The sequence below is a fragment of the Perca fluviatilis genome, chromosome 18, assembly GCF_010015445.1.
Source record: "Perca fluviatilis chromosome 18, GENO_Pfluv_1.0, whole genome shotgun sequence".
NCBI lineage: Eukaryota > Metazoa > Chordata > Actinopteri > Perciformes > Percidae > Perca > Perca fluviatilis.
In genome coordinates, this window is record NC_053129.1 from 14,699,614 (window position 1) to 14,718,164 (window position 18,551).

Here is an 18,551-nt window from a genome sequence, read left to right on the forward strand (position 1 = left end):
CCTTGTTCAGTTTCAGTACTAAGTGCACATTATCAGAACCTAATAGTCGATGTAACATTTTCCCTATATACAACAGTGACTTAATAAAATTAATGTTAGACTGCGGAGTAATGTGAAGAAAGTAATCCATAGAAACTAAAAGCGCACAAATAAACCTAGGCCTGCTCGAGCCACAGCTCCTTTAGTTGGGCAGAAAGTTTAATGATTGGTCCTAACTTTCCAGAGGTGGGTGGAGCTTGTGTTACATGCGACACACGGAGTTTAAAATATATATATATTGAACAAATTGCACGTGATTAAGTGAAACGTAGAGTTGTTGCCGATTAAATCAACGAAAAAGACGAGTGATCGTCCATTAACCGCATCACCTTCAACCTCCATAGCGTGGTGGGCGTGGCCACTGCTTTCGACATGGTTACGTAAATCCGCACATGCGCAGTGTCGGCCCTTATACAGCCCTTTCTATGCCTAGCGTTGAACGACTAGCATCAAACGAGGTAAGGCCTGTGCAATTTAAGTGAAAATCCATAATTATGACAAAACCTGGAATGTTTTGGTATGCGAATGTATTATCTATATCATCATTTATCTCAAGTGATTTGTTTATTTGAACAGTTAGAACAAATTTCACGTGTTTTCAAGCGACTTCATGAAACGTGTGCCCCATGCGGCTAGTTAAGCTAGCATAGCATTAGCAAATTACCGAGAGAGAGACTGGTCTGTTCCAGCTCCCAGCATGTTCTGCTTCTCGTCAGTATTTAAGTTGCCCGTTTTGTGACTCGGTATACATTGTAAGTGTATTTCCACGTCAAAATTAACTACGTAACAATCAGACACTGGCACAACGTGGCGGGCTTGGTGACCAATGTTTACTGTCACAAATAATACCAACGCCTCAAGCTGATTTCCGCAGTAGAAACACTGATAATGACTAAAGTCGCTTGGCTCTTCGGTGCTTTCTTCCAGCATCAAGATGCAGCTCTTCTTGCGTGCCCAGAACACTCACACCCTTGAGGTGACCGGACAGGAGACTGTTGGACAGATCAAGGTACAAATATTACAAATTGATGAGAATACACCAGACCACCTCTTATCTCGAAATAGTTGTATAACTTGACTGCATTGCTGTTTTCAGTTATCTATATGTGCCCTTTAGTAATGGTTTAACATGGCTTTGGTTTGAATAAAAACTCCAATACTTTGGTGCGTCTCTCAGGCCCATGTCCAGGATCTGGAGGGTCTCCTGGTTGAGGATCAGGTGCTGTTGCTTGCTGGTAGCCCACTGGAGGATGATGCTTGCCTGGCATCCTGTGGTGTCTCAGAGCACTGCACCCTGGAGGTAGCTGGCAGGCTGCTGGGAGGTCAGTATACAGATGCAACAAACAACTCTATTGTTTTTTGTGTTGTCTAGTCCTGTTTTCAAATAAAAAATATTTGATCACTCATCCACCAAAGACTCTGTGGGGATAGAAGTCAAAAGCCAGTGTTCCCTGTTGATCATAAACATTTAATTTTGAATAGGGATCGACCTATACCGTTTTTTCAAGGACGATACGATACAGATGAGTAGTTTAAAAACAAACTATAACTGATATTCGGAACCAATGTGCATATACAGTGAAAATGAAAATTCCTAAATCAAAATTAAGAACTTTGTTTAAATACTTAAGCAATTGTTTAATAAATTAGAATCTTTCAACATAATATAGTAAAAGTGTCCGTCAGTGTTGTGGGTGAGCTGTAGCAGAGCCAAAGTAGCACATTTTTTATAAATTACTATAATAACGGTGATCAGATAAATATAACGCAGATACAGATAATCTGGAAAGGGCCCGCTAATCTGATAGGGCCGGTAATTGGTCTATCCCTAATTTTGAATTTTCTGGATACACTGCTGGTTGTATAAGACCAGTAATGATACCCAAACCAGCAACGCTGTCGTACAAGCCATTATATTTAAGATCCTCATCATTCATGGACCCCAGTGGGTACATTGTCTAAACAATTGCAGAAGCTGTAGTTTGTCTGGGAAATATCCCAATTAACACTTCCCCTTTCCTTGTTTCCCCCTCAGGTAAGGTTCACGGCTCTCTGGCCCGTGCTGGAAAAGTGAGGGGACAGACACCCAAGGTAAGGAGGTTTTAAGCTTATTCCAACAGTAAAATAGAAATGCCTTTACTTACCTTATGAACATGAATAGCATTCAGAATAAAATTGGCTTGTGTATTTTCTGTTTCTGATAAGCTAGTTTAAAATACATTATGATCTTAGAGAAATAACATGTCTCTTCCTGTCATGTTGTCTAGGTTGACAAGCAGGAGAAGAAGAAAAAGAGGACTGGCCGTGCTAAGCGTCGCATCCAGTACAACAGGCGCTTTGTGAACGTGGTGCCCACCTTCGGAAAGAAGAAGGGACCCAACGCCAACTCCTAAGTGTTCCAATGTCCAAAAGGAGAAACCTGATCACATCCCATCGGTTTTTACAAGTTGAAATGTTATCCTGCTGTACAGAATAATAAATTTGGCTTGGACAAAAGAGAACTCAGTGTGGTGTATCTTGCAATTAAAGTGGTGTCCTTTTTTATTTGCAGGGTTTTGTGACAACAGGGTTTCTGCAGGGTCTAAAATTTACAAATTAGAAATTTCGGCCTTTCAAAAGTCTATAATTCTCAAGTATTGTTTTAGGTCTTAAATAATTTTAAATTGGTACAAATGAGACCAACATGCAACTTCTATTGCAGCCAATCAGCTTTTGTGTTAATGGTGCTAGTCTTTCAGAATGTAACAGACATAAAACAGATTTTATTCTTCAGTTATGGGGAAGTGCAAGTTAAGGGATACTTGGCTTGGGGAAAAAACTGACTTTAGGGCTTAGTTGATGATAAAGGTGTCGACTTTGGGTCAAATTGACCCATTTTCAATTTTTGTTTTATATCAGAAAATATGGGACTGAGAAATAAGTGCTGAAAATGTTTTTTTTCAAGGTTGATGGGAAGACAACACAAGGGTTAAGTCTTACATTTAATTGATGAAACTCTGTACAAAACTATTAATCGTAAATCCATTACCTGGTTTAATTACATGTAATCACAATTTGTTATCCCTCTGAAATGGTAGAGGTTAATTTCCATTGATTCCTGTTTGCCTCATAATTAAATTGAACTGATTTTTAAGAGTTGAACAATGCATCACTAAAAAGACAAGTCTAAACTGTAGAGTTCTTTGCTTGCATATCTAAATTTGTCATCTGCTGTAAATATTTGACGCAGTCTAGGAAAATAAAATATTTGGGGGATTTTGTAACCACTGTCTAAAGTCGGGTCATTTACAAAACTTAAAGTGGGGGCACTTTAAGGAATGGTAATTGGTGTATAAAGTTTTTAATGTGAAATAGGCCCAAATTAAATTATGTACAGTAATCATCTTGTCAATGACTAAATACAAATCATTGCTATTAGTGCATGTATATGTAACAGTGCTGTTGAGTTAGACAGAAATGGAAAATGGCTAAATGCAGAATTGGAATATTTACCTAAATTGGTATGTATAAACATTGTTTTTGAAATATTGGGGGGCAATTTTTGGCATTCTGAGATTTTGTGTGGCATTTTTGCCCCTCTTAATTTCTGACTGATTTGATGGATGGGCAAGCGAGGCTTGGTTGTGCCAATAAAGCTGACCACAATACATATATATTAAAAAGAAAGATCAGTGCACATGACTGTAGTTGTAGCTTTATACCAGAACAAAATCTACTTGATGTTGCACTTTAACCAATGACATGCATGTGAATAATTAAACTTCACAATTTTGACATCAAACCTATATGAACCATAGAAATAATTCTGTACCACTTCGTCTCTGAAACAGGTTTATTTAATCATATACATTGTACATGCAAAAGAACAAAAGAAAATGCAGAGAATAAGGTTTCAGGGTGTCTCATATGTACATTATTGACAAGCCATCACATTTTGGCCAAAACGCTGTAATAATTGGGTCAATCATTTCTTTTAACATGGTGATGAATGAGACAGAGTAGGAACACAATCCAAATGCCATTTTAACTTGAATCTTTACAGCAAGGCCATTGAGAATTTTTTCGCTCTGCCCTTGAAATGCAATGCATGCTGGCCAGCAGTTGCCAGTTAATCCACAGCCACCACTTCAACTTCAAAGATCAGCTTTGCATTGGGAGGAATTCTGGTAGAGCTGGAGTTAAGGAATAGACAACTTTCAATACAAAATGAAAACATTTTTCATCAGATCAAATTATAGCCGCAGTACAGGAGAAACATGAAGTGTATCGACACACCCAAAGGAGACTTACTCCAAAAACAGACCTGCAAAATACAACACCTGATCACCTGTGTAGGCAGAAGGGCTGGAAGCAAATATTCGACTATTCGTTTGTTGGGTTGTTACTCGATTTTTCGGATATTCCATAGTACATACAACAGAATCATGAAAAAAAAAAAAATATATATATATATATATAGACTTCCATTAAATAAAGTGAAAGACACGTATTGCAAGTGTTTCCATTTCAGTGTTGAGTCTCCTCACACAGCCGGTGCGCAGCAGAGAGGGTGCAGTGACAACCGGGCAGTCCAACTTGTTGCTCTCTCTACCAATATTAGTTGCTCCGTTTCAACAATGTCGGCTGAAAAAAAAAATATGCATGAAGGCTAAAAATTCACCGTGGTGATCTGCTGGAACAAAGCTACAAAAGTTCTGCTAGGCTAATTTATACAGTGTGAACACTGCAGCGCTATGCTGCAACATCTCCACTGAGAACAGAGAAATGTCCGGCTGAGTCGAGTTAGAACTGAGCAGACTGATGTGTGTATGCTTATACTGTAGCAGCCTGGTGTCGTTTTCATGCAATTTATTGAAGGTAAACAGAATAGACGGTTGTGCACAACGTCACTGCGCTCGGCCACGGCACTGGCTGGTTGAGTACTGCCCGAGTCAAAAAAAATAAAATGAAATCAGGTATTGGGACAGCCTTAGTAGGCAGGAAAATTGGAAACCCTACAACTAACGTGAACCGAGCCATGACACGTACAGTGAAGCACAAAACCAGCCAAAGAAAAGGATACTTTGAGTCGGGTAGACCCTTCCTTCCGTAGGCCCACTCTGGTTCAATCTCCAATCGAGCAATTTCACCCTTGCTCATCGTCAGTAAGGCCTCATCCCACTGTGAAAGTAAAGGATTACTGATGATGGCATGCAGCTGAGAAGTGTCACTATTCAGGAACTGACTGAAGTTTGGATGCAGAGCAAAAAACAAACATCAGAATCACTTACTCCTCTGATGACTCTGCCCAGGCCAACTTTGAAGGTCAGTGGTTTAGTTTGCTTCTTCTTTCTCTCCGCTGCAGAGAGAGAGAACAGTGAAGGTTTAAACCTGAAGATGGAATCGTCATCATAGGATACCGGTTTCATCTGTACCTATAACCGCAAAGGACAAGTGTTATCATAGTTTAAAATGACAAAATTAGGAGATGAAAATAAATAAATACTGAAAGGCCCGTTTAAGGTGGTTGCGCACGGGTCCAGGAATCTCAAGCATTTTGTTGCGTCCTTAAGAGAGAATGACCAATTGACAATATTTTGGGTGGAGTGCCACTGTAAGGTGCAGGTCGTTTCATACTTTTGGGGACATTGGTGTCGAAGACAGTTCCATCCTCCAAGGTACCAGTGTACCAGCAGCTCACATTTTCGCCTTTCTTTGGAAAGTTGGTCTTGTCCCCTTTCTTCAGCACGGACTTGGTGTACTTTGGCGGACCCTAAGAAAAGCAATGCAGGAGCCGTTAATAGTAGTTTGCGCAAAGAAAAAAAAATTACAAAATCCACATCCTGTCAACAACATGCACTAAATTCAACACCCTGGACCAGTACCTCATCCACAACCTCTGCCGGAGCTTCTTTGGACTTTACTTCAATTTTCACTGCTTTAACCTGCTCGGTCACATCTTCAATTGGCTCTGTGCCTTTAAATTTCTGCAAATGACAAAAGGAAGCATGGGACACACACATCCATCCATTGTAAGCCAACCCGGCCAGACATCAACCCCACAGATGCAGAGCCACTATGTGCAACATCAAGTCTTATTATCATCACTTACTTTGCTCTCAAAGAGCTGATTGTAGGCAATAATCAGTTGTTCTTTCTTTGCCGTTTTAGCAACATTTTTTATGTTTCCCAGCAGCTTGTGCTCATTGAGGAACTGAAAAGGAAAAATGCAATTACAAGGAGAAAGTAAGCAGATGACAACTTTGTTTTACCGTCAAGTGCGCTCCTAATCAAAGCAATCAATCAATCAATCCGTTTCAGTCACGGCTAACTTATACAAAAATCACGGTAAACGTATAAAATGTATCAGTTTCTGCTGCTGGTCTGATGAAATAACGAGCTACGGCATTTATCTGAACAGTGCAGAACTCTTTGGTTTAAACAGGACTGCACTGTTGTTGTACATTCTGCCTTGCTAGACGCTAAAACACAAACACGGCCTTCCTGAGGTTAGCTAACGTTAACCACACAGCATGCTGCAGCTCAAAGTGAGCGTTAACATCTTAACCTACATATATATTCAAATAAAATCACAAAGAGACTAAAGCGATAAACATACCGAGTGTGCTGCATTGTCCTGAATGAACGTAATAATGTCTTTTTTGGGGAAAGCGTCACTTTTGAGCTGCTCATCGCTCCACTCTCGTGTTACTTCATCTGCCATTTTAGTAAGCGAACTGGTTTGAATTTGATCCTCCTGCGCATACATCCACCATCCATGCTCCTGCGTAGCTGCTTTTTCTTCTTCTTTGGTGTTTATTGGCGGTTGGCAAACCAGCCTACGGTCGCCACCAACTGGACTGGAGGGTGGAACAAGCTATGCAGAATTATTTGAGCTAAATCAGTTTCTTTCAAAAACGTAATCATGTCCAAGTATATTTCCTGCTGTGTTCCCTAAGAGACCTTACGTTGAAAAGTCATGGTGTGTTGTCTTTATTATTGATTGAAAAAAGCGATAGCTATTGATATTGTATTTTCTACAATGAAGTAGCAATATGTTTTACTTTTTTCTGGTGGGCTACAATGCGTGCATGTTCCAGTTGGGTGCCTATTTTATATAATGTATGGTTGAGACCTGTACGGCCTATTCTCAGATGAATTATGATATTTTCCTACCTTTGTTTTCAGCCCACCATTCTCCCAGCACCAACATGTTCTTTTATGTTATAGAGATGTCTTCCAGTTCCATTGGGCTATCATATCAATACTCCTGCTGTTCTGGTTGTGCTATACATACCAATGAATGTCTTAGCTTTGGCAGTGCTTAATGGAACTTGTAGGTCTACGTGCTTAATTCTGAGTGTTTGTTTTGGCCAGAATATCCAGCTGCTCTCTTCCCTCCACACCAACATGAACACCCTAATGAAGTGTGTATCTACCCTAAAATCCATCCTGTATATTATAAGGAATATTTAATTAACATATATGTTCTAAATGATGATCTGCCTGATTGTATTCTTGTTAGTGCTGAAAAACTGTCAGAGGCAACGACATTCATCTATACACTGCTATAGGCCAATCATATTGCCAATAGCTCTGTGGAATATACTGACAAATGGTCTAATACTCTTTCCTTAATATATGACTCACTCACTGGAATATGAACTGCTGCACCTGCACACCCTGTAGCAGGATCTCTTGGCGTATCTTAAACCTTGCAAGTACTTTTTTGTTTCATTATGAACCCCCTTGTATTATACCTTTAGCCTACCTCATGGATTGTCAGGTGATATTCTTTACAATTTAGTAAGAAAAAATTACAACAGTGAAATGCACTGGCTGTAAAAACTATTAAATACGGGACACAATGAATGCTAAATCAACCAATCATTAAATTCATCAGATATGCGATCATTATAAAAAAAATAATGTCTATTCAAGTGAGCCTATTGTTACAATTAAGGAGATATAATCAGTATTTGGTGCCATTACATCTCTCAACATGTGTGCCATGCCACCTAGTGGACAAATAAATAAATACACATTTCAGGGGGAGATTAAAGAGTAAACTGAAAAACTTGTTCTAACTTTTTTTCGACATACTATACGATGACTTTTTTGACATACTGTACTATGACTTTTTTATACTATGACTTTTTATGACCCTTCTTACATCATCCTGTATGAAATCAGGACATGTTCCACTGTCTCCTTCTCTTCTCACTTGTGACCAATTCTTAATTTACGGGATTTTTTTTCACGAATGACTAAGGTAATACATCCACTTGAGAACATGTTTTGCTTGGTTCTGAATTCATCATTATTTTCCCAGCTTTTATCCCATGCAATACTGAAAAGCGCTGACAACGTTCGTCAGTGGTTAGCACTGCTGTAACTGGCAGCAGCAAGCAGGCAGTGCAGACTGGTTCAAGGCCCCATCTCGGCTGATCCTTTTGTGTGGAGTTTGCATGTTCTTCCAGACTTACTTTGACATACAATACTAGGACTTTTTATGACTTTTTTCGACATACTATACTGTGACAATTTTTGACATGCTATACATTAGTTTTTTTACTGTGACTTTTTTTATCATGTTTTTTAACATACTATACCATGACTTTTTATTTTTTTCGAAATACTATACAATAATTTGATATCACTTTTTTTGACTTAATATACTATGCCTTTTTTGACATGCTATACTATGACTTTTTTTATCATACTACAAAAATACTTTTTAAGACTTTTTTTGAGATACTATACTATGACTTTTCGACATGCTATACTATGACTATTTTTTATTTTTTCATCATGCTACAATATGACTTTTATGACTTTTTTCGAGATACTATAACGTTTTCATCTCTTTTTTCGACCAACTATATGACTTTTTTCGACATGCTGTACTGTGACTATTTTTTTTATCACTTTTTTGTCGTACTATACTATGACTTTTTCAACATAATATTCTATGACTTTTTGTCACTTTTCGATATACTATACTATGCCATTTTTATCAATTGTTTCTACATACTATACTATGACTTTTTTCTACATACTATACTATGACTTTTTTCGACATGCTATACTAAGACTTTTTATCACTTTTTTCATCATACTACTCTATGACTTCTTTACACATACTATTCTGTGACTTTTTTATCACTTTTCCACAAACTATACTAGGTCGAAAAAAAAAGTGATAAAAAAAGTGATACTTTAGTATGTCCAAAGAAATCGGACGCGACCGAACCCGACTGAAACCGGCTTTTTTATAACTTTTTTTGACATACTATACTATGACTTTTTTTTAAAAACTTTTATCAACATTCTATACTATGACATTTTTCGACATACTATACTATAACAAATTTAAGACTTTTTTGACATACTATACTATGACTTATTTATGACTTTTTTGAGATACCATACTATAACTTTTTTCGACATACTATACTATACATTTTTGGGGCTTTTTTCGACATACTATACTATGACTTCTTTTGTGACTTTTCCTGACATACTATACTATGACTTTTTTTTAACATACTGTACTATTACTTTTTTCGACACTATATTATGACACCATAATATAACTCTTTGTCACTTTTTCCACATCGTAGACTACAGTGCTGTGGCTCAGTGAGAAGCACCGTTGCCCCATTGAGAAATGACATGTCAAGGTTTCTGGTTTGGTTCCCAGTCAGGTCATGGTGTCTGTATGTGGAGTTTGTGTGGGTCTCCTCCCACCACAAAGACATGCATATTATGAAATCTTTGTCATACTATGACCTGTTTAATGACATTTTAGACATACTATACTATGACATTTTTGACATGCTATAATATTACTTTTTAGTGACTTTTTTCAACATACTATACTATGACCTTTTTTGCTATGTTATACTATGACTCTTTTATCACTTTTTTGTCATACTATGACTTTTTTTGACATACTATACTATGACTTTTTTATGGCTTTTTTGAAATTCTATACTATGACTTATTTTTGACATACTATACTATGACTTTGTTGTGACTTTTTTCGACATACTATACTATGACTTTGTTATGACTTTTTTTGACATACTATACTATGACTTTTTAGTGACCTTTTTTCGACATACCATACCATTACTTTTTTATGACTTTTTCAGTTAACTATACTATGACTTTTTACGACATACTATGATTTCTTTCGATATACCATTCTATGACATTTTTTATCACTTTTTTTCAACATACTATACTATGACTTTTTATCACCTTTTTCAACGTACCGGTACTATATTATGACTTTGTTCAACATACTATACTATGACTTCTTTCGACATACTATTCTTTGACTTTTTTTTAAATCATTTTTCGACATAAAATACTATGACTTTTTCATAAATTTTTCGACAGACTATACTATGACTTTTTTATGACGTTTTTCGACATACTATACCATGACGTTTTTTGACATTCTATACTATGACTTTTTTATGAGTTTTTTTGACGTACTATACTATCACTTTTTCAGTTAACTATACTATGACTTTCTATGACATACTATCCTATGATTTCATTCGATATACTATTCTATGACATTTTTTATCACTCTTTTCAACATACTACACTATCACTTTTTTATCAGTTTCTTCAACATAATATACTGATATCTGGAAATGGGTTGAGGAGACTTCACAGATGACCGGATCCAGATGTCTTCAGCTTAGATGCAGCTTTTATTCAAAGATAGAACAAACACTCTCGAGAGGGGAGAAAACAATTGCACACACATCAGCATGCACAAGGAGTTTCTCTCTGACCACCAGAGGAACAGAGTACTTTATACTGTTGTGCCTCACATCTGGAAAACCACTTCTCAATCACATAATCATAACACAGTTAAGCTCCCACAATCAGGTGGTCTTGACTGTCAGGTAGGCCCCTAGAAAGGTCACAGGTGAACATTACATAACTTGTTATTCAGCTCCATTTCGCACAAATACAAATGATTACACCTGGAGAATATTATTCTCAGGGCCTCCCATCCTGTCATGGTGTCTAATCCAGATATTTCCCATCATTCTCACATGCATAGGGCCCCAACATCAACACTCAGACATAAGTTCATATGTGAAGATTACACACACAGAATAAGCTTATGTAATACATTGTATAAGATATGTGTGAAAACATGCAGACTGAATATTTAACCTATATCATCATATAATCATATACTATAACTTTTTTCGACATACTATACTATGGCATTTCTATCACTTTTTTCGACATACTATACTATGACATTTCTATCACTTTTTTCGACATACTATACTATGACATTTCTATCACTTTTCGACATACTATACTATTACATTTCTATCACTTTTTTCGACATACTATACTACGACATTTCTATTACTTTATTCGACATACTATACTTTGACTTTTTTGAGATACTATACTAAATTATGACAAATATGCTATATACATTAGATTTAGTATTTAGTTCATACTTTTTTGGTGTATTTGTTTTCTGATTTTAAAGCTATAAAGACCGTTGCCGTGCTTGCATCATTCCCTTACCCCTCCTATAGTCCCTATGGCCACTTGGCGGGCGTCGAATGCAAATTGGAAAAACGTTTTTGGGGGAGAGTAGTTAGTAGAACTGCTTAGAAGTGGACTTTTCCTATAACTACGTTCCTGTAACTACTTGGTTGGAAAGCGGCTTATATCACTTTTTTTTGTCATACTATGACTTCTTTCAGCACACAATTCTTCAACTTTTTTTATCACTTTTCGACATACAATACTATGACTTTTTTTATCATGTTTTTGACAGACTATACTATGACTTTTTAATTACTATTTTTTGACATACTATACTAAGCCTTTTTTCGACATACTATACTATGACATTTTAGCACTTTTTTCGTCATACTATGACTTCTTTCGACATGCTATACTATGACTTTTTTCAACAAACTATACTATGACTATTTTTGTCATACTACACTATGAATTTTTTATCACCTTTTTCAACAAACTATACTATGACTTTTTTCGACATACTATGACTATTTTTTGTCATTCTATGCTGTGACTTCTTTCAACATACTATACTATGTTTTTTTGTAACTTTTTCAGTTAACTATACTATGACTATTTTCGACATACTATACTATGACTTTTTTCAACACACTACACTATGGACTTCTTTCGACATACTATTCTATGACTTTTTTATCACTTTTTTCCGTCATACTATGACTTTTTTTAGAAAAACTATACTATGACTTTTTTTCAACATAATATACTATGACTTCTTTCAATATACTATTCTATGACATTTTTCATCACTTTTTTCGACATACTATAGGTTTGACTTTTTTATCACTTTAATTTGACATACAATACTTTTTTTATGACTTCTTTCAACATACTATACTATGACTTTTTTTAATCACTTTTTTCGTCATACTATACTATGACTTTTTAAGTTAACTGTACTATGACTATTTTCGACATACTATACTATGACTTCTTTTGTGACTTTTCCTGTCATACTATACTATGACTTTTTTTTAACATACTGTACTATTACTTTTTTCGACACTATATTATGACACCATAATATAACTCTTTGTCACTTTTTCCACATCGTAGACTACAGTGCTGTGGCTCAGTGAGAAGCACCGTTGCCCCATTGAGAAATGACATGTCAAAGTTTCTGGTTTGGTTCCCAGTCAGGTCATGGTGTCTGTATGTGGAGTTTGTGTGGGTCTCCTCCCACCACAAAGATATGCATATTATGAAATCTTTGTCATACTATGACCTGTTTAATGACATTTTAGACATACTATACCATGACATTTTTGACATGCTATAATATTACTTTTAGTCACTTTTTTTAACATATATACTATGACCTTTTTGCTCATGTTATACTATGACTCTTTTATCACTTTTTGTCATACTATGACTTTTTTTGACATACTATACTATGACTTTTTTATGGCTTTTTGAAATTCTATACTATGACTTATTTTTGACATACTATACTATGACTTTGTTGTGACTTTTTCGACACTACTATACTATGACTTTGTTATGACTTTTTTTGACATACTATACTATGACTTTTTAGTGACCTTTTTTCGACATACCATACCATTACTTTTTTATGACTTTTTCAGTTAACTATACTATGACTTTTTACGACATACTATGATTTCTTTCGATATACCATTCTATGACATTTTTTATCACTTTTTTTCAACATACTATACTATGACTTTTTATCACCTTTTTCAACGTACCGGTACTATATTATGACTTTGTTCAACATACTATACTATGACTTCTTTCGACATACTATTCTTTGACTTTTTTTTAAATCATTTTCCGACATAAAATACTATGACTTTTTCATAAATTTTTCGACAGACTATACTATGACTTTTTTATGACGTTTTTCGACATACTATACCATGACGTTTTTTGACATTCTATACTATGACTTTTTTATGAGTTTTTTTGACGTACTATACTATCACTTTTTCAGTTAACTATACTATGACTTTCTATGACATACTATCCTATGATTTCATTCGATATACTATTCTATGACATTTTTTATCACTCTTTTCAACATACTACACTATCACTTTTTTATCAGTTTCTTCAACATAATATACTGATATCTGGAAATGGGTTGAGGAGACTTCACAGATGACCGAGTCAGATGTCTTCAGCTTAGATGCAGCTTTTATTCAAAGATAGAACAAACACTCTCGAGAGGGGAGAAAACAATTGCACACACATCAGCATGCACAAGGAGTTTCTCTCTGACCACCAGAGGAACAGAGTACTTTATACTGTTGTGCCTCACATCTGGAAAACCACTTCTCAATCACATAATCATAACACAGTTAAGCTCCCACAATCAGGTGGTCTTGACTGTCAGGTAGGCCCCTAGAAAGGTCACAGGTGAACATTACATAACTTGTTATTCAGCTCCATTTCGCACAAATACAAATGATTACACCTGGAGAATATTATTCTCAGGGCCTCCCATCCTGTCATGGTGTCTAATCCAGATATTTCCCATCATTCTCACATGCATAGGGCCCCAACATCAACACTCAGACATAAGTTCATATGTGAAGATTACACACACAGAATAAGCTTATGTAATACATTGTATAAGATATGTGTGAAAACATGCAGACTGAATATTTAACCTATATCATCATATAATCATATACTATAACTTTTTTCGACATACTATACTATGACATTTCTATAACTTTTTTCGACATACTATACTATGGCATTTCTATCACTTTTTTCGACATACTATACTATGACATTTCTATCACTTTTTTCGACATACTATACTATGACATTTCTATCACTTTTTTCGACATACTATACTATGACATTTCTATCACTTTTTTCGACATACTATACTACGACATTTCTATTACTTTTTTCGACATACTATACTTTGACTTTTTTGAGATACTATACTAAATTATGACAAATATGCTATATACATTAGATTTAGTATTTAGTTCATACTTTTTTGGTGTATTTGTTTTCTGATTTTAAAGCTATAAAGACCGTTGCCGTGCTTGCATCATTCCCTTACCCCTCCTATAGTCCCTATGGCCACTTGGCCAGTGCGAATGCAAATTGGAAAAACGTTTTTGGGGGAGAGTAGTTAGTAGAACTGCTTAGAAGTGGACTTTTCCTATAACTACATTCCTGTAACTACTTGGTTGGAAAGCGGCTTATATCACTTTTTTTTGTCATACTATGACTTCTTTCAGCACACAATTCTTCAAATTTTTTTATCACTTTTCGACATACAATACTATGACTTTTTTTATCATGTTTTTGACAGACTATACTATGACTTTTTAATTACTATTTTTTGACATACTATACTAAGCCTTTTTTCGACATACTATACTATGACATTTTAGCACTTTTTTCGTCATACTATGACTTCTTTCGACATGCTATACTATGACTTTTTTCAACAAACTATACTATGACTATTTTTGTCATACTACACTATGAATTTTTTATCACCTTTTTCAACAAACTATACTATGACTTTTTTCGACATACTATGACTATTTTTTGTCATTCTATGCTGTGACTTCTTTCAACATACTATACTATGTTTTTTTGTAACTTTTTCAGTTAACTATACTAGGACTATTTTCGACATACTATACTATGACTTTTTTCAACACACTACACTATGGACTTCTTTCGACATACTATTCTATGACTTTTTTATCACTTTTTTTCCGATCATACTATGACTTTTTTTAAAAAAAAACTATACTTTATGACTTTTTTTTTTTTTTTTTTTTTTTTTTTTTTTTTTTTTTTTTTTTTTTTTTTTTTTTTTTAAAAAATTTTTTATTTTTTTTTATATACTATACTATGACTTTTTTAAATCACTTTTTTCGTCATACTATACTATGACTTTTTAAGTTAACTGTACTATGACTATTTTCGACATAAGATACTCTGACTTTTTTCCACTTTTTGTCATACTTTGCCATGACTTTTTTCAACACACTACACTATGGACTTCTTTCGACATACTATTCTATGACTTTGTAATCACTTTTTTTGACATACTATATTTTGACTTTTTTTGACATACTATACTTGACTTTTTCAGCCATACTCATACTTTCAGCGAGAAAATAAATTCAAATCGTACAATGTTCTACATCTTTTGGCATTATTGAACTTTTTAAACAAATAATTCGTTTAGCGTTAGCTTTTCAAATAAATTAGTGGTGTTATTCAACTTTTCAATGAAATTGATACTGATTAAAACCATTCCCACTTTTTCAACTATTCTCACTACTTCACTTTCTTCTTACGCAGTTAAGCTAGCAATCCAGTTTAGCTTGAGGAATTTAGCTTATTAAGTTACTATCTAAGAGGTGGCCCATACACGACTGAATATTCAAATTTCATCAATTGAGTACATAAAAACCACCAAATTGTACCTTTTTAATATTAACTTATATACAAATTAAAACCAGTATGGTACAGACATTTAGAGAACACAAAATACACATTTATATTTACAGTGCCTTGCGAAAGTATTCGGCCCCCTTGAACTTTTCGACCTTTTGCCACATTTCAGGCCTCAAACATAAAGATATAAAACTGTAATTTTTTGTGAAGAATCAACAACAAGTGGGACACAATCATGAAGTGGAACGAAATTTATTGGATATTTCAAACCTTTTAAACAAATAAAAAACTGAAATATTGGGCGTGCAAAATTATTCAGCCCCCTTAAGTTAATACTTTGTAGCGCCACCTTTTGCTGCGATTACAGCTGTAAGTCGCTTGGGGTATGTCTCTATCAGTTTTGCACATCGAGAGACTGACATTTTTGCCCATTCCTCCTTGCAAAACAGCTCGAGCTCAGTGAGGTTGGATGGAGAGCGTTTGTGAACAGCAGTTTTCAGTTCTTTCCACAGATTCTCGATTGGATTCAGGTCTGGACTTTGAGTTGGCCATTCTAACACCTGGATATGTTTATTTGTGAACCATTTCATTGTAGATTTTGCTTTATGTTTTGGATCATTGTCTTGTTGGAAGACAAATCTCAGTCCCAGTCTCAGGTCTTTTGCAGACTCCATCAGGTTTTCTTCCAGAATGGTCCTGTATTTGGCTCCATCCATCTTCCCATCAATTTTAACCATCTTCCCTGTCCCTGCTGAAGAAAAGCAGGCCCAAACCATGATGCTGCCACCACCATGTTTGACAGTGGGGATGGTGTGTTCAGGGTGATGAGCTGTGTTGCTTTTACGCCAAACATAACGTTTTGCATTGTTGCCAAAAAGTTCGATTTTGGTTTCATCTGACCACAGCACCTTCTTCCACATGTTTGGTGTGTCTCCCAGGTGGCTTTTGGCAAACTTTAAACGACACTTTTTATGGATATCTTTAAGAAATGGCTTTCTTCTTGCCACTCTTCCATAAAGGCCAGATTTGTGCAGTATACGACTGATTGTTGTCCTATGGACAGAGTCTACCACCTCAGCTGTAGATCTCTGCAGTTCATCTAGATTGATCATGGGCCTCTTGGCTGCATCTCTGATCAGTCTTCTCAATGTATGAGCTGAAAGTTTAGAGGGACGGCCGGGTCTTCGTAGATTTGTAGTGGTCTGATACTCCTTCCATTTCAATATTATCGCTTGCACAGTGCTCCTTGGGATGTTTAAAGCTTGGGAAATCTTTTTGTATCCAAATCCGGCTTTAAACTTCTCCACAACAGTATCTCGGACCTGCCTGGTGTGTTCCTTGTTCTTCATGATGCTCTCTGCGCTTTACACGGACCTCTGAGACTATCACAGAGCAGGTGCATTTATACGGAGACTTGATTACACACAGCTGGATTCTACTTATCATCATTAGTCATTTAGGTCAACATTGGATCATTCAGAGATCCTCACTGAACTTCTGGAGAGAGTTTGCTGCACTGAAAGTAAAGGGGCTGAATCATTTTGCACGCCCACTTTTTCAGTTTTTTATTTGTTAAAAAAGTTTGAAATAGCCAATGAATTTCCTTCCACTTCATAATTGGGACCCACTTGTTGTTGATTCTTCACAAAAAATTACAGTTTTATATCTTTATGTTTGAGGCCTGAAATGTGGCAAAAGGTCGAAACGTTCAAGGGGGCCGAATACTTTCGCAAGGCACTGTATATTTTTATATACATACATTTGCTGGCAGTTGCATATTTCTGCAAAAAATTAATATAACTTTAAAGCTTGAAACTGTAACTGAAATAACATTTCACATACCGTAAGTACTCTCTTACTGTAGTCTGATAACAAAATCCATTGATACATTTGACGTATTACTTAATGTCTCGCTATATTTTTCCAAACAAGGCATGTAGCTTTATTCTACATAAGCGGTTGCATGTAGGCAGGTTACCAGAGCCTTGTGCGTTCTCTCAGTTTGCAGCATCCTGCAGCCTTTCTCAGAGTTATCATGTCAGTCTCATTGCATCACCCGGCCTTTTCAGTCTGCTCCCTACTGTTCGACTGGAAATCTAGCCTTTATTCATCAATAACCTTAAAAAGCACTGAGATGATGATTTGCCACCAATATACCCAGCTGTATAGCACAGGGTCACACAGCGTTCGTCTTACCCTTGTTGGTTACGAGGCAACGGCAGTGATGGGTAAGAAGCTTGCAAGGAAGAGGAGAGGGCTAATTATGTCTTTAGAGGAAATCTCCCAGGTTTCATTTAATCTCTTTTGAAACCTGTGAAGTAAAGATAGTCCCAACAGCACAAACTGTGGAGGTGCATTGGATTCAGGAGAATTGAAATAACTGTATAACTCTGGTCTCAACATATAATCAACTATTTGATATTGAGATGTCATGTTTTCTTTATGGTGACATCTTGCATATACCTATATTATCTGTGTATTGTACAACATTGAGTTTTTTTGTTATCACTTGGGCCGTGGACCTACTT

The 18,551-nt window shown here is 35.8% G+C and overlaps 2 protein-coding genes across 2 annotated transcripts; one reads left to right on the forward strand and one right to left on the reverse strand.

Moving 5' to 3' along the window:
• Positions 1-352: 352 nt before the first annotated feature.
• faua (FAU ubiquitin like and ribosomal protein S30 fusion a) lies at positions 353-2,540 on the forward strand. The gene is made up of 5 exons (XM_039782857.1): positions 353-497; positions 967-1,048; positions 1,217-1,361; positions 2,075-2,130; positions 2,307-2,540. Exons 2-5 carry the CDS (start codon positions 974-976, stop codon positions 2,430-2,432), a joined length of 402 nt encoding a protein of 133 aa, XP_039638791.1. The 5' UTR covers positions 353-497; positions 967-973; the 3' UTR covers positions 2,433-2,540.
• Positions 2,541-3,853: 1,313 nt separating this feature from the next.
• fkbp3 (FKBP prolyl isomerase 3) lies at positions 3,854-6,823 on the reverse strand. Its single transcript, XM_039782854.1, has 7 exons — positions 6,638-6,823; positions 6,131-6,232; positions 5,904-6,005; positions 5,656-5,791; positions 5,310-5,377; positions 5,102-5,199; positions 3,854-4,202 (listed from the first exon to the last, which is right to left on the reverse strand). Exons 1-7 carry the CDS (start codon positions 6,785-6,787, stop codon positions 4,148-4,150), a joined length of 711 nt encoding a protein of 236 aa, XP_039638788.1. The 5' UTR covers positions 6,788-6,823; the 3' UTR covers positions 3,854-4,147.
• Positions 6,824-18,551: the final 11,728 nt, after the last annotated feature.

Coding starts and splice junctions, on each gene's coding strand:
- faua (XM_039782857.1), top strand. CDS start 974: ATGCAGCTCTTCTTGCGTGCCCAGAACACTCACACCCTTGAGGTGACC. Junction 1,362..2,074: donor AGCTGGCAGGCTGCTGGGAG/GTCAGTATACAG, acceptor TTTCCCCCTCAG/GTAAGGTTCACGGCTCTCTG. Junction 2,131..2,306: donor TGAGGGGACAGACACCCAAG/GTAAGGAGGTTT, acceptor CATGTTGTCTAG/GTTGACAAGCAGGAGAAGAA.
- fkbp3 (XM_039782854.1), bottom strand. CDS start 6,787: ATGTATGCGCAGGAGGATCAAATTCAAACCAGTTCGCTTACTAAAATG. Junction 6,233..6,637: donor AGGACAATGCAGCACACTCG/GTATGTTTATCG, acceptor TTTCCTTTTCAG/TTCCTCAATGAGCACAAGCT. Junction 6,006..6,130: donor ATCAGCTCTTTGAGAGCAAA/GTAAGTGATGAT, acceptor TGTCATTTGCAG/AAATTTAAAGGCACAGAGCC.